Here is a 21,569-nt window from a genome sequence, read left to right on the forward strand (position 1 = left end):
TTCCCAGGGCACTTTGCCCCGGGGGGCGGAGATTGTGTCTCAAGATCAGCGGAGCAGGCGGGGCTTGCTCGGCCTTGCAAACCCCTTTCCAACAGGACCTGAGGAAGCCCACGTTGAAGTGGTTCAGGGCCTCCTGACAGGCCTAGAGTCAAAACCTCTGCTAAACTAGAGCTAGGGTCTCTGCTGCACATTGCTGAGGAAGGAGACAACCTCCTGCCCCACTCAGCAGCTGCAGTGACAGCAAACGGTGACTGTCCAGAGAAGATGAGCTCGCACCAGGGGCCCAGGTCTCCTAGGCCTATGTGAGAGGACTCAGGAGAGGGGCTCAGGCTCCATCAGGATCCTGGTGTGAGGGGAGGATGCAGGGGGGAGGGTCTCCCCCTCCCATCCCTTGTAATCCCCCGCAACCTCAGCTGCCCCAATCCCTCTCCTCACCTATCCATCACCCTCTCACAGCACACTCAAGCCACTCTCATCCTATTCGTGCCCACCCAGCTCTCTCTGCCTGCATTCACGCAGGCAATATAGTTTCTCCCTGAAGCCAGTTTGAGCACCCTCTGAACCACTGGCTGTTCTCGGGTCATGCTTTCCCATCATAATAGCCTGCTTAAGGGAGGCAGCATTTAGCAGAAAGTCCACAAATCTCCTGGAAAGCATGGCCAAAATTAGGTGTCATGCTCAGACCACTGATGGAGGTCGGCTTCAGTGGCAAAAGTATGTCCCACTTGGCCATCCGAGCCCTGTGAAAGATGACATGCCCTCCTAGCTGCTCCTCCTAGCATGCACACTGAGTTCTGGCACTCAGGCCTCTGCAAAGAGCTAAGCTTTCTTTTTTTTGGAAGATCCAGATGCTGATCATCTGGCTGACTTTTAAAAGGAGAAGGAACATCTCTGCTGGCAGAAACCCAGCATCTTGAAAGACAACTATATGAAACAATCCAGACAGGAAGGATGTTTCCAATATATAAAAACACTTGATCACCAATGTCCCAAGGGAAGAGAAGCAGTATAAACACAGCATGGGCATTTTGTGCCAAACCTCACTGCGAGTATTTGAACTTGAGACTGGGACCAACTAGTTAGCAAACCATCAAGCTCATGGCTAATAGAGACCTGTTTTCTTTGCAGCTTGCAGCATATGAAATCCAAGCTATTAATTTAAGGCATCAACCAGCAAAATATTTAAATATGGACTTAGCTTTACGTAACCCATTGCTTAATAACACGCTAAAGCATTTAATCGCATCAGGGTCTCTTTTACCTTAATGCTAAACCTGATGGAAGACACAAACCAATGGCTCCACAACTTCAAATATAAATTGCCCCTAACAAAACCCAGTCCCCAGCAGTTACTTATGAATTCTTTAAAATGCAATAGAGCAACATTAATGCACTGAGCAAAGCACTCAAGTCTGTGATGGACCCTGGCACCAGTGCAAAAGATTATCCTGAATCCCCAGTGCAACTAGGCCTGACCTTGTGCTGGTATCTGTTGTCAAAGGCATGCTTTATCATAAGGCTCTTTAGGACGGTGATGGCTGTGTATCTGATGTCATAGTTGTCCTGCAGGGCAGCCGCCGTCTCCCTGAGAAGCATCCCCACCAGGAAGTGATTCCGGCAATATTCATCAGTTAAGCTGTACTCCAGACCGACATCTGCAACAAACAGCGAGATGGCGAGGGCTGAAACCAAACCGCTCCTTTGGCTACTTCAGAAAAGGAAAATACATTTGTCACATCGTCAGTCACCCTGCTAGCCCATCTCCCCTGCTCGAGATGGACCACCTCTGCACATGTGATCCCACGACTAAGAGCAGGTCGGGGCATTTCTGTCATGGTTATGCCACGCTGGGCCTTTCTGAAGATTGAACACACCCTATGTTCTTCAACCCCACTCAAGGACAGAGGCATCCCCTAAATCTTCCTGCTTAGGCTCAGCAGAAGCATTTGCTTGGAAAGGAACTTGTGCAGTAAGCCAGGCCACCCTGGTTTGTCTTGTGCCCACCATGACATTGCATAGCAAGAAGCAGGATTTTACTCTCCCAGGTCATAAACACATAGACAATTTGGGCTGGAAGGGAGCTCAGGAGGTCACATCTAGCCCAACCCCCTGCTCAAAGGAGGACCAGTCCCAACTACATCATCCCAGACAAGGCTTTGTCAAGCCAGGTCTTCAAAACCTCCAAGGATGGAGACTCCACCACCTCTCTGGGCAACCTGTTCCAATGCTTCCCCACCCTCCTAGTGAGAGAGTTTTTCCTAATATCCAACCTCAACTTGCCTTGCTGCAGGTGGAGCCCATTGCTCCTTGTCCTGTAATCTGCCCCCACTGAAAATAGTCCAGCTCCATCCTCTTTGCAGCCACCCTGCAGGTAGGTCCTGATACAGAGATGGCCTCTTTCACCTTCACACGTGAGCCCAGTTTTTCCTGCAGCTTAAGGGCAAGTAGGGAACACACAAGCTGCACCGTGAACCTCCTGTCCCCCGCTGGGTTATACAGGCAGGGTTTTCAGTGCTCCCACGAGGAGTGGGGGAGCTGCGTAGGGTGCTAGGGGCCTGCTTCCCAGGAGCTGCAAAGGTCTCTTATCTGCCTCTTGTAGCACCAGCATGAAGGGGCAGCACGACACAGTGCCTCATCACCCAAGGTGGCTTCATTCCTCTGCTGTGCATCTCGTTACACTCTCCTCTGATACCTGTGGCAATGGAGGAGGCACTTGCAAAAGGTCAGGACCCCTTCAGGCTTGCTGCCATCCAGCAGGAGGGAAGACCCAGCACCCATGCAGGTGAGAGCCCTGGGCACTCTGTTGGCTGGCTCATTCTGGCTTATCTTGCAGCCTCTTCCCTGCCATTGTTACCTGTGCTAGCAAGGTGAAAGCTACTCTTGGCTTGCTGGACAGGCTCTCATCACCTCCTAGATGGCTCAGTAGATACTCACATGGCCCAAGGATCCCTGCAGACATGCCTGCATGGCCCAAAAGCCCGTGAGGGAACAGGCCCCGCGTATCTGGTGCAGCTGCCTTTCTGAAACCCTGGAGGTGCTAACCTTCCTTCATGTCCTGCTTCAGCTCAGAGCATTCACACTGCTTGGAAACCCTTGCCCACACTTTCCATGGGCCGTGAGTTTACAGACATTGCAGGTACTTCGGCTTCTGCTGGTTCTCAAAGCCATATGCAGCAATTCTTGAGTGTGCCATTACTGAGTGTTACTATGTGATTAGGAGGAAGGAGAACTGAAGCTGGAGCTTTTTCCCGTTCTGAGGGTTAGTTGCTTAGCGAAGCTCTGCATCTATCACACCCCAGGGGTTATTGCTGCAGTTAACTGTGTTCAAGCCAGCAGATCTGAGCCAGCGCACATTTGCTTTGGCATTAGAGGATTCAACGAGCCCAGTAGAACCTACCTACTGAAGTGAACCGATCCACAGCCAATGAAAAAAAATCTAATTCATGAGTGAAAAAGAAAAGGGACAAATAAAAACATAGCAAAAATAAACAGGAGTCAAGCCTGGACTTGAGCTGGAACTATCATTTAAGAGCAAGTTTATCTGGTTTGTCTGATCACTGCTGAACTGCTGCTAACTCTGACTGGGGGGACGGTGCCAACTTCTAGCTGATAATGAGACACATGCGTCTTCCAGGAAAGCTACAAGCAGCAGCAGGAATGCACAAGAAAACCAGCTTCATATACTCTCTGCTGAGGGAACAGAAGAGAAGCTGCTTGAAGATGCCTGGGAGACAAACCAGTGTCATACGGGAAGCCAGCATGGCCTGTGTCTCTACACGCACACACAAAGGATGCCTGTCTACACCTGTGATTCACCAGCAGTCAGCCATGGCACTCTGTGGGATGCCCGGCCCTGCGGGATGCCTGTGACTTGAAGAGAAACCTGGAGATGACAAAGAGGAACCCAGAGTACACCAAGTCTTCTTACGTGTCGTGCACTTTCCGAGCTCTCTGCAACAGAAGAATTGCTCTACACCAAGTCCTTACCTCCCAGCCCAGTTCTGGCCCTACCAACTGGTCCTTCTCCTGGCAGGAGCAAAATGCTAATGGGGGCTGTGTGAGGAATCCCTTCCCTTGCTCCAGGCTATCCCGTGTGCCTCTAAACCTACATGTAAGGTCCCACCATGCCACTGCAGACCTGCCCTGCTATACGCTTTGACAGTGGTAGGTGGAACACCAGACTTGTCGATGCCCCTTTCATTGCACACGGGTGTATGAGTGTGTGTGGGTGTGTGCACACAGTCCAGGAGGGGGCTCTGCTCCTATCTTACCTTACCCAGAGTGTGCATCCAGCGTGCAACTAGGCTGGGAGTTTTATTATGTCTTAACATAGGCACATTTTTAAACATGAAACACGCGGTGCAGTGAGATCTCATAGATTTCATAGATACATGATGGAAGGTGAGGGGTGCTCTCAGTCCAAACGCTGTGAGGACAGAGGTGCGGGTTAGCAAAATCAGTGCATTCCTGTGTTATTATGTGAAGAAGCAGCTGCAAAAAGACACGGCTGTCTGTATCATGTGGTCATTCCCCAAGCTGGGCATGCTATTTCCCTACGTCAGACAGAAAGGCAGGTTTAAAACAAGTGTCCCAGAGCTGAGTGCCCAGCCCAGGCAGCTTGGGGCAGTCAGTAACATGCGCAAGCAAGTGAAGTGTTACCCTTCCTTCTGCAATCAGACTAGAAAAGGGTCCTGAGGGAGTCTGGAGCACAGCTGTGTCTTGAGTGTGGCCAAAACTCCCATTTGCACCAGTGGAAATCCATCCAAGAGATCTTTTGACAGGTGCAGAAGCCCCAGGATCTCTCTGCATAGACAACTGGCCACCATCCCAAGCACCCCAGCACTTCAGACCTCACCCAAGGCATCCTCACAACTCTCCAGTGCAGGCTGGCAGTGCTGCTACCCACCTCATGGCTGGGAGCCACACAGCAAGCATGCCTGAGTCTCCCATGCCCTCAATGACTGCTCTGGGACTGGGCAGGTTGTGGGAAGGGAGGAGGATTGTACTGTACACTTATTTGCTGAACCGTCCCCATGAAATAGGGCCAGCTGCAGCTTAGGCAGTGATGTGTGTCAAGTTAAGCAGTCAGCTGATGGGAGCCTACCTGGTGCGCACAGAAAAGTGTTGGGGCTGTACTGTTCCCCCACTGGACTCTGCAAAGGACCCCACCATAGAACCCAGATTCCCCTGGTGCACAAGCCACCAGTCCCAAAGATCGCTGGCCAGGCCCACCCAAATGGGATGTACCTTGGACGCGGTGAAACTTGGTTTTGGCAAAGGTCATGGGTAAGTTCAGAGGAATGTAATGCTCGTGATTGCACACGGTCTGCAGGAATTCAAACTTGTACTCGACCAGGATCTGTGTGGGAAACACACGGCGTTAGTTCCCACTGACTGGCGTTCAGTGCCAGAGTTGAGGGATGGGGGTTCCTGGAGAGTCACCAACAGGATTGTCTTTTGCCCCCAGTCACTCCCCATTGCAATGAACTCCTGTCTCCTTGTAGCCACCTGCTTGCATGCTTTCTCACGCGTGCACTCACACTTTCACTCCCCCAGGCCTCTCAAAATCCCCTCAGCTCAGAGACGTTGGCTGCTCCAGGGCTGTTTTACCATCTAGCATGACACTGGTGCCTCTGGGGCAGGTGGGAAAGTCCTTGCCTCTGGACAGTACTGCAGTAACTGCAACTGCGCAGCAGACGGTCACAGCATATAATAACCCATGCAAAGCTCAAACCGACGCGGATACATATATGCCCAAGACCACTGTCCATGAAGACACCACTCACCTTTGGGTCTTTGGGGCTGAAACCAGAAATGTAACTGTTGATCAGAATAAAAACAAATCCTCTGTCCATAAGTGTCAAACAGCGCTGCAAAAATCAGGGCACAGTGTTAGCAACCATCAGAAAAGAGGCCATCAGAAAAGAAGGCAGCCACCCTAACCCTTCCCTGTCACACAGTCCTGCCCCATGACCAAGTCCTATTCCTCTGGGATGCTATTCACATCCCAAGTGATCTCTGAACTTGCTTCTCTGTAGTAAATAGGATGATCTCACTCCGGTCCCCAGTGGAGAAGAAAAGCATTCAAATGAGTTTGTCTTGGCTTAGTCATCAGGCATGATGGCAGTGCCTGTGAAAAACCCTGGGAGTCTTTGCTGCCTCACATCACTCAGATAACAGTTTGCCTGGGAGAGAGCATTACTCACTGGATGCACTCTGCAGGGATGACTCGAGGTAGCCCCATCTGCCCGCCTTTGCCCTCATGGGTCAAGCGTGTCTCACTGACTCGCCTGGGAGAAAGGAGAGAAGCACTGACCTTCAGGAAGCTGGCCAAGCTGAAGTTGACATTCCTGGACTCTTCTGGGATCTCGTTGTACCGGATGGTCACGTGGGGAATGAGGGCCAAGAGCAGCAAATGCAAGACATGCTGGTAGGAATCAGGGAACCGCTGGGCTCTCGGAAGCTGAAACCCAACAGGAATTGCACTGTCACTACTGCGCACCCTCAGAGCCAAAGCATTCCTGTCTTTGGGCACGTTCCCTCGGGCACATGTACACACTGTGCCATAACATGCTGGCAAATGGTGCATCCTGCTCCCCTCCCATGGCTGTTACCCAGAGGAAAACAGCCTCCCGCTGCTAGTAGCTAATGGAGGTCTCCGTTAACTCAAGCAGAGGTGGTCTGAAGAGAAGAAGTCAAAGGGATTTGGCTGGCTTTGGCATGAGAAAAGGACCGAAGGCTTTTAAGATGGATGGAGATTTACTGGGGAAGGGAGAAGGAAGGAAAGGAAAAAAGCTATTGGGCTGGATCACAGGTGTATTTAATCAGGTTGCTGCACCTTTTGAAGGTGAAGTCTGCAAAACAGGTCTAATGAGGGAGGATTACGCTGAAACTGTTCTGTGCCCTGGGACACTGGGCGCTATCAGGCTTACCTTAATTTTGTTTTCTTCCAGGAGGTACATTGCCATGGACTTTGCCAGCGCTTCAAAGAAAAACCATGAGTACTAGAATAAACAAATTGAGTGCAATTATATTCCTCAGCAAGTCTAAGCCCACTGGCCTAAACAGGGAAGTGTAACAGTGCAACGGACTGAGGAAGCAATAGGGGTGGCAGGGAGAGTCACACTGAGATGACACGACAAGCCACGATCACCCCTACATGGCCCACATTGTCCACACAAATGCAAGGTGCTCACTTCACAGCTGGCTGACAGCCTCACCATGGCTGTAACCACAGCCCAGACCCTGCCCTGCAGCAAAGCAGACAAAACTGTCCTGCAGCACTGGAGACCACTGGGTCTCTGGGAACGCAAGGTCTGCCCAGCTAAGTTCAAGCTGCATCCTCATATTATGGCCCAGAGGCACCCAGGAAAAGCCTGCTGGAGTGCAGGGGGAAGTCAAACCCAGTGAGGCATCCTGCACGGAAGAGACCCCATGCTACAGAGCTCAGGTAGAAATGCTACCTGCCGGCAAGTGGAAAGCAAAGCTGGTGGGGACAGGAGCACACCCCAAGTGCATTACAAAGAGGAGCCTGCAAAGGAAGGGATGAAGGCTGCAGTATGAGAATCATAGAAAATGAGGATGAGAAGGGACTTCAGGAGGTCAAATCTCATCCAACCCTCTGCTCAAAGCAACTAGATCATCCCAGCCAAAGGTCTTAAAAACGTCAAAGGATGAAGACTCCACCACCTCTCTGGGTAACCTGTTCCAGTGCTTTATTACTATCCTCCTGAGAAAGTTTTTCCTAATATCTAACCTCAACTCCCTTTGCTGCAACTTGAGACCATTGCTCCTTCTTCTGTTGAGAGAAGCCCCTGTGCTGCACTGCATCATGAATCAGGACTGCCCCAAGTCCCACAGGCCAGCTGGGATTTATGTGAGCAGGGACAGAGACCCAGGATGACTCTGAAAGGACAACTGATCTATGGGAATCAGAGGCTGCAGCTGGGTTGGGGAGATGCCAGGAGCTACCTTTCCCAGAGAACTTCCCTCTCCTCCATGACAAGGAAGACCAGAGGTCCGTTCCAGCTCTACTTTCCTACAATCCTCTTTTGTCTCCTGTTGTTTGCAGGCGAGTTTAAAGGAAGTGAACAATTATTTCCTCACCTTGAGCAGCTTGTTGATGGCGAGGAAATCCGCTGACTGCTTCAGAATCACGGCCATAGCGGTGGCCAGGATCTCGTGGGTCAGCTTGGCCTGAGGGATACCAGGTTTCTCGGCTCGGAAGACATACTACAAAGCAATGGGCACAGCATAAGCCTGGGGCTGGCTTGTGCCACAGAGCTCACCAGACTGGAGCGCATCCCGACTCACCTTGATGAAGGACCGCAGGTAATGATCCAGCCCCTCCTCATGGCACTTAGACACAATGTGCAGAAGGACCCTGCCAAAACAGAGACCAGCCACAGCCCAAGGGCATCAGCTCAGTACAGGCCACAGAGGCCACCAGGCTCCAGTTCATGGACCCAAAGAGCATCATGTCTTGTCTCATTTGTCCCAAAAGCAGCAGTCTTTGAGCCAGAGCGACTGGGCCTGACCTGGCACAACTCCCCATCCCAAATGCCAGCTCTCAGGTGCAGGTACAAGCAGGAAGCTGAACCTTTAGAGCTGCTTGGGAGAGCTGCCAGCAGAAACACCTCCCCATGGCCTGTCCCCAAAACGACCCAGACTAGGGACCCATCGCTACAGGAATCAGCACCCAATCTCTCTGGTCTTCCTGATGCACCAGCTGGCTTCCCTGTGTCCCCAGCAATGCCTCGGGCTGCTGGAAGGGGAAGCTGTCTAGGGGAACCTCCTTTCCCAAACCCTAACTCCTCACTACAAGCCAACAAAACTGACACTAATACAGGAGGTGGTGCCAGGTGGAAGGGGAAAATTCTGAGCAGGCGGGTGACTCTCATGGCAATCAGACAAGGACAAGGTGGGCCCGAGGACTGACAATCATGTTCTGCACCCTTCAGTCCCCTGGAACAGCATTCATCCCGTCTCCAATAGTGAAAAACCCAAGCTGGCAGAATTAGGGAAGTGCCCAGCCTTTTAATATCACTCCTTAAAGCCAAGGAGTAAAGCAAAAGACATAGGGGAACCAAAATCCTTGGTCTCAGGCTCCATTTTCAGATTCCTTTAAATAAAGGCAGGGTCTTTCCCTAAGCCACTGGGCTTCCCAGCCTACAGGAAGAAGTCAGAAGCAGGGTTGTTAGTGCTTTTGTCTCCATCAATGGTGGAGCAGACTGAATTACGATCAGCAGCTTCAGCATCCCAATGCACGAATCCCGGAGCTTACATGGTGCAGGTGACAGCAACGTCATCCACCTGCGTTACGTTGGTGAGGACTCTAAACAGTTGTGTCAGAATCACAGGCAGAAACTGTATCATCACCTGGATCTCCATGGCATGCAGGCACTGCAACACAAGACAGACACATCTGCTTTTAGTGTGACATGTTACAGCTGTCAAGACGCATTTACGTTTCATAGAAGTTTCTGCAACAGTAGCTCAGGTACAAACAACAGCAAAGGCTCTGGCTCCCTGAAGAAAACAATTTGGAAGTTGGCTACTCACAGAGGCCTGTCTGCAGCCTGCAGCATCAACCACACACAGTGCGTGCTAACACTGCCTGCAGCTATGCCAGACAGCTCTGACTGACTTCCAGGGTCTCTGTTGATATCCCTGCCAGGGCAGACATAGGCCCGAGGGTACCTGAGAATTGAAAGCTGGCAGCTCATTTCCGAACCCCATCTTTACAAGTCACTTTGGTGCACGGTAACCTGGATCCTCGTGACTTTAGCCAGGGTGCGATGCAAAGGGCCGGAGGGCTTCTGAGAGCTGGCCCCACGCGTGTCGACATGATTCCACCTGGCTGTGCCACAGGATGGGAAAGCCATGGAGTTTCAGGCCCCATCTTCAAAACTGCAAGTTCATAATTAGGCTTTTCAGCCTCTATTCAGTCTTAAATCAAAGGGCTCTGATTTCCAGAGGCTCTGAGCCTGAACAGCATGCTCTACCTTAGCTGGGAAAGAGGGAGGAGGAGTTGAGGCTGAATTCAGTTATGCCTGGGAAGTGCCTTGGACATGGGAATTTCTCTTTAAGTGCTCAGCACTGGGACTAGTAAAGGCGTGATTATTTGTATTGCTTACAGTAACATTTAACTCCAGGAAATAAACCCACAACATCTTGCTCCAATAAACACTCTCCTGCTTTAAAGGAAATGAGCACCAAAAGAATTGCGTTGGAAAGCAAGCTGTTAACTAAAGAAATCAAGGATGGGAATCAAAAACTTCTGTGACCTGTAGAAGTTGTCCATAAATAGTTGGGCACAATCCCACAGCCTTAACTCAAGCTTCAAGGGAACAGCATGAATCAGGGTTGAGCACAAGAGCTTTCTGAATGCAATCAAAATGTAATTATAACTATATTGATCGAATTCTAGCCTGGAAGACAAATACCGCACATGAACCACACATTTCCAGGAACAAATGACTGTTAAGTGAGCACAGCTGTGTGGGAGCAAAGGTGTGCAAAAGAATATCATTACAGTGCCAATGCCATGTGTCCACCTGCAAAGTCAGAAAACACCCGGGGGTTAGAGAGAGTGATGGGGAATGGGCAGGGGAGCAGAAAACCAACGGCAGGGACGGGCGCTGTGGTTGTCTTTGCCACCAGAGGGTGCTCGGAGGCTGCACAAGTGCCACTTGGTCCACGCCCTGTGAAAGCAAAAGGGAAATGCAAGCAGGTGACCTGCGCCGCTGGGATGAACAATAAGATGAGAGGGGGTGGATGCAGCAATGGTGCAGGTCACAGAAGCAGCCACACAAGGACACTGGATTTTAACAAGCACCTTGCGGAGTCTCACAAGGGAACAAAGCAGGAGCTCACCTATCCCTGCTGGTTTCTGGGAGTCTGTCCCAGCTGCCAGGAACGCCCCTGGGAGTTTGCCCCTCACTTTCTCTAGGCAGGGAGGAAGACTATCACATGGGCTCCACGGCCCCTGCAAAAGCCTCGACCCTGAATTATGCTGTCAAACTGGGCGAAGCCAGTTATTTGGGCAGTCCCCAGCAGGCGCATGGTAACAGGTCCTGGCCTCAAGGCATCTGCAGAATGAAGACAGCTGATGGAGCAAGAAATGGCACCTGAAAAGGAGAGGCTTTCCCATGGAAGGAGGGGTGCATCAGTGACAGGGCAGGGTGTTGCTTTTGGCATGCACTTTCTTTGCGGCATATCTACCTTTCTGTTGAACCAACAAGGGGCACATGTGCAAGGGAAGGAGAGGAAAGCATGGGCACAGGTTTGGTGCAGATATTTTTAAGCATGCAGCTGCCAGGCTGAAAGCCATCAGTATTGAGGTACCTGGGGTGATATGGCATTGAGAGCTAGAGATACCAGTGACCTTAATTAATGTGGCTTAGCTCTGACTTCAAGCTGCAGGGGAACCCATTTGCCTTGCAGGCTGGGGACCTGCTGAGAGATGGCAAATGCCCCACGGTACAGACACCCACACAGCAAAGCATTTACCAAGATCAGTAATCCCTTTGCAGTCTCAGACCAGCCTTTGCAGAAGAGCCTCACTGAGCAGCGAGACACCACTGCATGGCTCAGGCAGTTACTGCGAGGCAGGAGGGACTGTCAGAAAGGGGCAGGGGAAGACGCCACTCACCTTCAGGTACTTCACAAGCTCCCCTGGGACTTCCTTCGCTCCTCCCTGAACCAGCTGGCAGTACTGGAAGAATTTGTGTAAGTGCAGATCCTGCAAAGAGAGGATGGCAAGGTTCAGTCCAACCACCTGCCGCTTCTGCCTCCCATTTCCCAGGTCCAGCAGCCTCCACCGCCTTGCTACCCAACACATCCCAGCCCTGGGAACTCCCCCACCATCCCCTTATGTCTGAATGAGGGCAACCGTGCTCCGTCCTGAAGTCCTAGATGCCCAGGCTACAGCTGCCTGCTGGACTGAGGGGCACAATTGTCACCCTGCTCCCTGAGCACATCAGTCGTCAGTGCAGAACTACCTGGGATGTTTATTAAACCCTCACGCTGACCTCACCTGCCTCAGTCTCTTCATCCAGGACCACAGATTTGGGCAAGGGGAGGGGTTACAACCATCCTTGTTCAGCTCTGCCTGCCTGATCCTCCAAATACCCTAGCTGAAAAGGTCTCCTTTCCCTGCACACCTTTTGCTTTGCTCCTGCACTTCTCCCTCCCTTGGGTTAAAGCATTTCAGGACAGCACGTGTAGGGAAGAAGCAAAGTCAGTGAGACAGTGGCTCCCTTTATCACAAGCCACGTTTGAACACGAGGGGTATAGAAGCCCACGCTAGAACAAGGTGGCCACCAATCTGAATGCAGGCAGGCCTCGGTGCTGCAGCACAGAGCCCACCGGGGACCCCCGGAGACCAGGCAGCTCTAGAGGCATGTGGGGAGATGCTGCAGGGAGGCAGGTGAGACATTCCAAGGGCTTCTGGGCCAGTATGGCATCATGGCAGTGGGATTTCTGGTGCACAGAGGGCATCTGGTTTCTGTCTAAGTGGCTGAAGTTTCACCCTCACCTGTAGCGCAGCCAGCCCAGGGCTCCTCAGCTCGCTGGGCTGATGCCTGTAAGACCCCAGCAAAGAGCCCCAAGTTGTTTCTACACAGACACGCACGGTTCCCTGCCAGGCACGAGTCCCCTCCCCAGGCCCTGCAGACACAGGTGACTGCAAATCAGTCCCCCTCCTGGCTGCAGCAAGTTCTTCCTGTCCTGGCCACGAGTGAGACATGTGCTGACCTGGGTGTAAATGGTTGACTCCAGGTGGATTTTGATCCTGAACAGTGGCTTGGCCCCATCCACCCATCTTGCATCGACGGCCGGATGCTGCCAACAGAAAACATCCTGTGACTTGGTGGCAGGGGAGCAGGGGGGCTTCCCACCAACATATGCTGAATCTCCAAGGCCAAGAGATATCCGAGGGGATGGAGTACGATGGCCCAGCTGAAGGAGTACCGTGTGGGGCAGAAGGAATCCTCCTCCTCCTCCCTGCGCTGCTGTGTCTCTGGGAACACGGATTCGTGCACTCTCCCCATGCTGGGATTTTAGCTTAGGGCCCGTGCTCCCTCACCAGACCCCTGTAGCATCCACAACAGGCCACTGCCTGCTGCTAAAGACACACTTTGACATCAAGTACTGACGAGAGGGGCATGGAATAAAGGGCCTGGCAGACAGACAGACTGAGTGGGTGCAGTCCCCAGGGACTCCTGGCTTGTCCTCTCCCTTGTTGTAAAACTCGGGGGGCTCTAGCACACAAAGGGGGCTGGTGCCGTGCAAAGGGATGCTGCCAGCAAGGGGCAGCTTTCCTGGAGGGAAGAAGGTCTGGTGGGGACAGAGGCAAAGGCAGGACTCAGAGAAGTAACACACGAGCTTCCTCCTTTACTTCCAGCCAGTGGTTCAGGGTCCTCTTACCCTCCGTGCCTCCGTGTCTCCCAGGTTCAGGTAGCTGGGAGGGAGGTTGGACGAGACAGGTAAATGCTGCTCCAGGGTGACGACACGTCCGTCCTTCAGCAATGGGAGCCAGGCAAACCCCACTGCGGAGACAACCAGGGGGTTAGCATCTCACACTACAGCACGTGCTTGGCACACACCTGCTGGCCTGGACGCTGGGGTTTTGAGGAACCCCCGAGCTGAGCATTTCTGCAGGCAGCCACACCAATGACACGGAAGACTGCATGAAAATCAATCAGGACCACAGGGGCTTGCAGGGGATGCATGAGCCTTGGTGAACATGGGGGACAAGGATGAATATCCTCCAATAAGAGCTCCCTCTGCCTACTTCAACAAGACTTGTGTGCACACCAGCACTTGGAGGGGTTCTGCATGGCGGGGATCTGACCCTGAGGCCCCAATCCTGCCCTGGCCCATGTGGGACTTCACTCATATGAGTAGAGGGGCGCCTCATGAGCAAGCAGAAGGGTCTGCAAAAAGGTTTGCATGCTCAACAACTGGGTTCTAGGTCATGCCAAGTGGGCTGTGTCCTTATCCCCACTCCATTCCTTGGGTAAGACCATTAAAACAGAGCTGGGCCTGCTTCCCTAGAGCTCACTTGCTATTAATTCACAGCTTGAACATTCACCCATCGCCATGCCCTCGGGGCCAGTGGCTGGACTTGAGGCCTCCCGCGTACCTGGAGTTTCCACGGTGTCCTGCTTCTTCGTGGTGGCCTTGGTGTTAATTTCACAGCTGACGTGATAGAAGGTGAAAAGCAAATGGTGCTTCTGATGGAGGTGAATCGGGAGCTCAATTTTTATCTACAGCAAGACCAGGGCAGACGGTTTAATGGCCGAGTTCCCATTTTCAGCCATTTTATTTACCAAACCTTGCTATCACCCAGAACCGGAGCAACGGCACAAGCCTATTTGTACACATCTTAGCTCCGTACTGTGCAACACGTTCATCCTGCCTGCGTGTTATTTATACCCTGTGATAACAGCCTGTCAGGGATAAAGCTATCTACTATGCACGTCCCACAGCAGAACACAAGCTGACATTAAAAACAGTCCCTGGTTTCACTGCGTGCAAGGACTGCTGCTAGTTAACACCCCCATTCACATCCAACTAGGGGAGGAGAGGTGTGCTCAGCTGCCTTAAATCCCTGACAGCTGTTTTGCAATTTGGTTTTTACCTCATCGTAGAACTCCGGACTTTGGTTATGATGCAACACGATGGCATAGGCACTGGCTGTCAAGAGCTGTCCTCCTGGCTTGCCATAAATGCACTGGAAGGAAAGGGAGATGGACCCTCAAGCTGCCAGCCCCGTGCATGAAACACAGGGGGAGAGGCAATGTGTCCTAGACCCTGCTCTCTCCTGCTGAGAGACTGTCAGGCAGGAACACCACCCCATTCCCAGTCGCTGGATTACAAACCCACCTTGAGGGCTCTGGCATCAGCTTCATCTGAATCCCTGAACTCGATGCAGATGGCGATATTCCTCGCCTGGGGGGTGGAAAGAGCGGCACAGTCAGTGAGAGAGGTGAGAGCACCGTATCAGCGGAGGAGAGGCTGTGTTGCAAAGGTCTGTGTGACTCACCTTTGCAAACGTCTTCTGGTTGTCATACTTTAGGTGCAGGGGGTACACATAAAGGTGGTTCTTATAGATCGTGAAGGGGTAACAGTATTTGGCCACTTCTGGGACAAACTCTTCCACCTCAACAGCGATGCTCTCACAGCCCTTCCCAAAAGGCTTGATGGGGATATAAGACGAAGTGACACAATCTGGGGAGGAACGACAAGCTCCGATAAGCAGGTGTCAGACAGAACGGGAAACACCACGGGCAGCAGCTCAGTGCTGGAAGTCTGTCTGTACAGTCATGGAGGCCAGAGGGCTGCGTGTGTAAGGCAGAGGAGATGATGTGGCCCACTCCCTTCTCCTCTCCTAGCCACCAGCAAGACAGGACTAATGCCCCTGACCTCCCTCATAAAGCGCTCCGAGATCTACGGGGGGGGGGGGAAATCCTACATAAGGGGGTGATGACGAGGATAATTCTCTGAATAGTATTATTATTATTTGCATGGGAGAAATTCTATTTATATAATCACAATATCCAGAGATACAGATTTCCTAAAGCTGGAAAACAAAACTGTAGAGCACCAGGTTGTACTCCTCCCCATGTACGTGCAATGACTCCCCACACTGGTGCAGGTAAGAGTGCTGCTAGACAGATCCCCACAGAATATATTGGGAGAATAAAGTAAAATGATAGTTGAATTGCCAACAGCAGATTGAATAACAAGATGTTCATCTTTAGATTCTCACAAGCACAAAGACCTCATGTGCCAGGTCCTTACAATCGCTCTTTGAATTGAGCTCAAGCTTTCTGCTGCACCCGTTAGAAAGATTTAGAAAGGTCAGCTGGGCTAAGCTGCTTGCTCCCTATTTCTTACAGTCAAGCTCAGATACTCCTGTTGGCTAGTAATACAGCAAAGCATGCCATTAATATGTTAGCGTGCAAGGGTGGCACCGTTACTGGTTATTCTCAGGTCCAAGTTTCTTACTTGAGGAGTCCAGGGCGGCACATTCAACTGTGATATTTAACTGGCCTGGGATAACTTGCAGTTTTGTCTTCTCTGGCCTGTGTTGGAAAGAAAGAAAAGAGATTGGAAAGTGAACTGCCTGGTATTTGGGCACCCTCCAGGGGCTTTAAAGAGAAACATCTCACATGTACATTTGCCTATTCAGCCTCCATGCCGGTTCCTTGAACTTACTTCTTATACTCTGCTAATAGCTTCAGCATATCCTCATTAGAGAGCTTGCCACTGTCTTGTTTGTACAGAGGGGAGAATTTCCCTTCGAGATCCAGGGTGCCCTGGGAGTCCTTGAAAACCGATCTGGGAAAAAACAGGTGGCCCGTCACACATGTGATAGCAAACACATGGACATTCATTTGCTATGTCAGGCAGGAAATGCAGTTGAGCAGGTGGGAAGTTCATTGGTCTATAATTTCTCCTGGTACCCAGGCACACACATAAATGAATCGTCATGCCTGGCGCTGCACAGGGACAGCAAAGATAGCAAAGCTTGGCTTGCTGCCTTGCAGCTGGCAGAGCTGGGAACATGCGTGATCATGTGCTTCTCGCTCTGCTCCTCTCATTCAGGACCAGCAAATAGCAGCCTCTGCGGAAGCTGCCCAGTGGGGACCGGTGCCCAGGTCAGCGAGGATGCTCTCTGCTCTGCAGGCTGCCAGTCTGGGCACTGGTAAACTGTTTACAGTCCCTGCTTTCCCAGGGCTCTTGCTGTCTCAGGCTGGAAAGACAGCAGACTGTTCTGCAAAGTTCACAAGCGCCCCCTGCTGATCCTCTCCCCATGGCAGTGTCTGGCTGGGGGTCTGAAAGAAGGGGGTGGCGGGTGCAGGCAGGAGGGATCTCTTCTGCAGCTTTGGGGAGCTCAGTACAGCTCCGAGCTGCACCCAGAGCTGTAGGGCAGCTTCTGCCAAGGTTGCTTCAGTGTCTGTGGCTGATGAGGTCCAGGGCACCAATAGGTCCCTGGGAGAGCAGCGTACAAATGTACTGCTGTCTTATCCATCCCCACTCCCCTCTGGGCTCCAGCAGTGAGAAGCCAGCCAGCCACCTCTGAACCGAAGCAGCTCCAAGGATGCTCAGCGCTGCATCAGGGGCTGTGAGGCTACTCAGGCCACTCCAAACCCATGCCTCTGGCAGTGCCAGGGACCCCAAGCCTGCATGGGTCATAGCCACCTTTCCCCTGGCTTCGAGAGACCAGGGAGCAGGCTGAGAGTGACATTCACCCAGCACATGGAGCACCGGCACTTGAGAGCTGAGCACTGCCAATCCCCACAGCCACAGCACACGAGAGGAATTAGATCAGTCTCCAGCCACCCTGGAGAATAGCAATTATGTGGACACAGCTGGAGGGGAAGCCTTGGGATGCACTGCTCAGGAGTCTGAACCAGGAGCTCCAAGTCTGATGCTGCCAGCCCCTTCTCACACGAGCAGAGCCCAAGGACAACCCACAGAACAGCGGGGGCAAGGCTGGCCTCAAAATCCTTCCTTCACACAGGCAAACCTCAGGATACCCAGCCTGGACCAGACAGACAGACCAGGCAGATAGATCCCAGGATGGGCCGCTTCAGAGGCAGACCTGGCTACACTGGGAGAGGTGACCCAGGGAAGGATCACCCACGCCCCCAGAGTTAGCTGTCAGCAGCAGGGTGCCTGGAAACCTCCCCATTAGTATTTCATAGAATCACAGAAAATGAGGGCTGGAAGGGACCTCAGGAGGTTGCATCTAGTCCAACCCCCTGCTCCAAGCAGGACCAGACCCAGCTACATCATCCCAGACAAGGCTTTGTCTACCCAGGTCTCCAAACCTCCAAAGATGGAGATGCCACCACCTCTCTGGGTAACCTGTTCCAGTGCTTCACCACCCGCCTAGTGAGAAAGTTTTTCCTATTATCCAACCTCAACTTCCCTTGCTGCAGCTTGAGCCCATTGCTCCTTGTCCTGCCACCTGCCCCCACTGAGAACAGCCCAGCTCCATCTTCTTTGCAGCCCCCCTGCAGGGAGGTGAAAGCTGCTATCAAATCCCCCTCCGTCTTCTCTTCTCCACACTAAATCAGCTCAGTTCCCTCAGCCCACCCCAGCTCTGGCCACTGCATTTCAGAGCAGCCCGATGCTGTCTGGGGAAAGTGACTCTGAGCATCACAACTGGCCCTTCTTGCCTCTACCCATTAATTATTCTCTCCAAAAACCAGGGGCAGATACAGGGGGTGCACTGCTGCACTTGCACCCCCCACTTTTGTTTCCTGCTCCATCCAAAGTTTAAAACCAGCTGCCTGGTGCTGCCTGGTTTCTAGTCAGGCCAGGCTGAGGGAGTCACTTCACGGCTCACTTTCATCTACCTGAGTCCTGCTAAGCTCTTCACTCCAGAGGTGTTAACCACATTCTCTTCTTTTGAATGCTTTTGATGTTCAAGCTAGCTTTGGGTCTGCCATGCTGCTGGCCGCTCCTGGTAAGGAAGCTCCTATTTCACAGCCCTTTCACAGATTGTTTTGCTAACTCATTCCAACTAAGTTTTATTTGCTTTTGCTTCTTAAATTGAATCATACAGCCCTAGGCCCTTGGCGTAATGGTAAAGCTTCTAGTTTATTTTTAACTGGAGAAAAATAGGTGCCATTTTGTATGGGATGATGCCCCTCACCATCTGTGCCCCCCTTTTCCAAATCCTAGATCCATGCCAATGACAGATAACAGCAATGCCAGGGGATGTTGAACAGACTGACCTGGCGGCCCAAGCAAAGGGCATACGGTACTGGCCCAGCCGGCTACACACCTGCTTCGCAACCTTGTGGACCTTCTGGGCTGTCTGGAAGGCAAGAAAGAGAGTGTCACTGGGCCCAGTCATGCACAGCGCAGGCACAGCAGCAAGGTCAGCGATCGCAGCCAGCACATCTCCCTAGTTCCCCAGCATTCATTGCCCATCCCCTTTTCCCCTGGGGAAGCATCACCCCCTGCATGACAATAGCATGTCCAGGAGGGGCCTTTCCACTAAAGCATTCACCTTGGTCCACAGCCCCATGCCCAGCTCCTAGGAGAACAAACACGGGTCCTTCCGTGAGCCCAGACAGCACCTGAAACCCCGAGGGCAGGTACCATTTTAACAGCACCAGAAAAGCCCAACACTTGCCCACAGGACAACAACCATAGGGAAAACTGGACCCACTAGCAATGACGCTGCTGCATCAGCCAGCAGCTGCTGGGGCCCTGCCGGGGCCACTCCTGGCCATGTCCCCTTCGAGTACCTTTGCGGTGTCAGAGGTCTTGATGTACGGGTCGGTGCAGTGTGTGATGCTGCCTTGCAGGACCTTTTCTACCCGGGCCACCAGGAAGATTTCCACGTGTGGATCCGTCACGGAGAAAACCCCCTGCAAGGAAACAGACAGTCAGGAACCAGGCCTAACCCCAGCAGTGCAATCATGGGAGCAACAGCCTGGTCTGTTGTGCTATAGAGACGAGCCTGTTGGCTCCCCTGCCAGGCAGCGCTGGGGCACGCCTCCATCCATCTGTGCTGCAGGCAGCCCGTTCTTCTGGGGATGGGTGCAATGAAGGCCTAACCCTGAGGAGAGCTATGAGGACATTGCCACAGCTCAGTGATTCTCAGGGTTCAGCTCTAAGAGAGGAGTTTTCCAAACACAGTGGGGGAAAATGTGGCAATACTTGGGCTCACAACCCAACCTGGAGCCAGGCAGGGAGGAGCTTGGTATTGCACACTCCATCTCACTCACAGCAAAGCCCACAAAGCCAGACTGTGTTTGGCAATGAACTAAAAGGATCCTGGGTACTGCCACCAGCCTCTTTGCAAGCGCCAGCTGGACCATGGCCAAACAGAGCTGGTGACCGGTGTCTCAAATGCTTATTCAAGGGGGGAAAAAAGCCTCCAGGAGAAATATCAGCTCCTGTTTCTTCCACACAGTTTACCTGTTCTCATTTCAGACAACTACAAGCTGTGGATCAATGCAGGCCAGAGAACTGGGGTGGGTGAGATGTGTGAATGTGCATGCGTGAATCTAATGTTCCTCTCTGCTGAATCTAGTAATGGCAATGAATGCATGGTTTTACCTTATATTTACAATATATCATGTGCTTGCCATTGTGGCTGGAGTCATTTATTTCTGCAAGCCCTTGGATAAACATCACAGGGGAGTGCTCACTGAGACAGAGGCATTATGTTCTGCGTTTGTACAGCACCAAGCACCTAACCCAAGGGGGTCCCGGTCCTCGGCAGCTTGCAGGCTCTCAGGTGCTCCCACAAGGCACAGAGTAAATAAGAATGGCCGTAAACTCCCCGAACAGCCACAGCAGCACAAGTGCATCTATTTATGCACATGAAAAAGCACCCTGGTCAGGTCCGTACCTGTTTTATGTAGCGCAGGTGAGACTCAGGAATCCCGTGAATCAAGCCTTCGCTGGACAAAGCCCCCTGGGCATCCCCCCCTGCTGAGGTCAGGCTCTCCAGCAGCATCTCACGCACGCATGGAGGGTTCAAGTCCACGTGGAAGTCAGCCGAGATCTTGCAGTTGTTTTTCAGGTCAAACAGCGCCAGGCTGATGAAGAAAGGCTCCACCTGGGAGTTTGAATGCACATGGGGGTCAGTGCTTTCTACAATGTATAATGCAGCCACCTGGCACTCTAGGGCAGCCTCTGCATTTCTTTTAGGATTCAAGGACTCTGCTCCACTTACACCCTGCTTTTGCCTCCCTACAAGGGGCTGAATTTTTCCTTGAAAAAACATCAATAACCCCTAGTTCATCTGCTTTTAACCATCTCAGAAAGCACTCTGGACCCACAGTCTGTAAGATCTATCATTTCTAATCTAGCCAAGACATGCAAAACGATCCTAAAACTTCAGAGCAGCTGTAAAACATTAGCAAGATATTTTTGCTATGAATGAGGAAATATGAACATCAGGGAGAGACAACGGCACTGATGAGCCAGTGCAAGCTGCGTATCATGCACAAAAAGGAGGAATGTAAATGTAAATTAAAAGGGCATATTTCTCACATACTAAATATGTAGGGCTGACAGCCCTACATAAGTCAATGCCAACTCGTTTTAACCATAAGAGACTTGAAAAGATTTCATGGCTCCATCAGGCTAGGTCAGGTCACCCAGAGAGGCTTCCAGTATAAACACCCACCCTGCTAACAGGAGGTTCAAACACAGGGTAAGCATGGCTGGGAATTACAGCTAGAAATAGATGTCATCCAAGGAAGTGGATCAGCAACGCCACATTTCCCAGCCGGGATGTGTCCCTGCACAGCCGATGAAACGCACATCACCTGTTGTCCCGTCTTGTAGTCTTTCAGGACAACGGGCAATGTGCTCCCTGCACCTGGGCAACCTCCAGGGCGCACGGTAGCACAGCAGAGGATACAGATGTTTATTTGCTTTTGCTTTGAGCCACGCAAAGGCAAAGAAAAGCAACATCTGTTTCCACCCCAAGGCTGCTACAGACCTCGATGTTACAGGACAAGCCATTCCACAGGCTTCTAGTTCAAAAAGGCTCTAGGTGACAAGCGACTGTGTACATGCAAATT

The 21,569-nt window shown here is 51.9% G+C and overlaps 1 protein-coding gene across 2 annotated transcripts in view; it reads right to left on the bottom strand.

Annotated features, from left to right (window-relative positions):
- DOCK11 (dedicator of cytokinesis 11) overlaps positions 1 to 21,569 on the bottom strand; it is an 89,717-nt gene that overhangs the window by 40,161 nt on the left and 27,987 nt on the right. For both annotated transcript variants that reach the window (XM_006274363.4, XM_019492781.2), the window contains exons 12-31: positions 20,387 to 20,596; positions 19,275 to 19,397; positions 18,756 to 18,838; positions 16,225 to 16,347; positions 16,015 to 16,091; positions 15,050 to 15,234; positions 14,890 to 14,955; positions 14,645 to 14,737; positions 14,147 to 14,270; positions 13,429 to 13,550; positions 12,757 to 12,843; positions 11,654 to 11,743; positions 9,284 to 9,402; positions 8,314 to 8,383; positions 8,107 to 8,232; positions 6,933 to 7,004; positions 6,317 to 6,463; positions 5,787 to 5,870; positions 5,248 to 5,359; positions 1,477 to 1,655 (exon numbers count right to left, since the gene is read on the bottom strand). In XM_006274363.4, the coding sequence (XP_006274425.2) occupies positions 1,477 to 1,655; positions 5,248 to 5,359; positions 5,787 to 5,870; positions 6,317 to 6,463; positions 6,933 to 7,004; positions 8,107 to 8,232; positions 8,314 to 8,383; positions 9,284 to 9,402; positions 11,654 to 11,743; positions 12,757 to 12,843; positions 13,429 to 13,550; positions 14,147 to 14,270; positions 14,645 to 14,737; positions 14,890 to 14,955; positions 15,050 to 15,234; positions 16,015 to 16,091; positions 16,225 to 16,347; positions 18,756 to 18,838; positions 19,275 to 19,397; positions 20,387 to 20,596 (2,292 nt within the window). The remainder of the gene's footprint in view (positions 1 to 1,476; positions 1,656 to 5,247; positions 5,360 to 5,786; positions 5,871 to 6,316; positions 6,464 to 6,932; positions 7,005 to 8,106; positions 8,233 to 8,313; positions 8,384 to 9,283; positions 9,403 to 11,653; positions 11,744 to 12,756; positions 12,844 to 13,428; positions 13,551 to 14,146; positions 14,271 to 14,644; positions 14,738 to 14,889; positions 14,956 to 15,049; positions 15,235 to 16,014; positions 16,092 to 16,224; positions 16,348 to 18,755; positions 18,839 to 19,274; positions 19,398 to 20,386; positions 20,597 to 21,569) is intronic.

The sequence above is a fragment of the Alligator mississippiensis genome, chromosome 8, assembly GCF_030867095.1.
Source record: "Alligator mississippiensis isolate rAllMis1 chromosome 8, rAllMis1, whole genome shotgun sequence".
In the NCBI taxonomy this organism is placed as follows: Eukaryota; Metazoa; Chordata; order Crocodylia; family Alligatoridae; genus Alligator; species Alligator mississippiensis.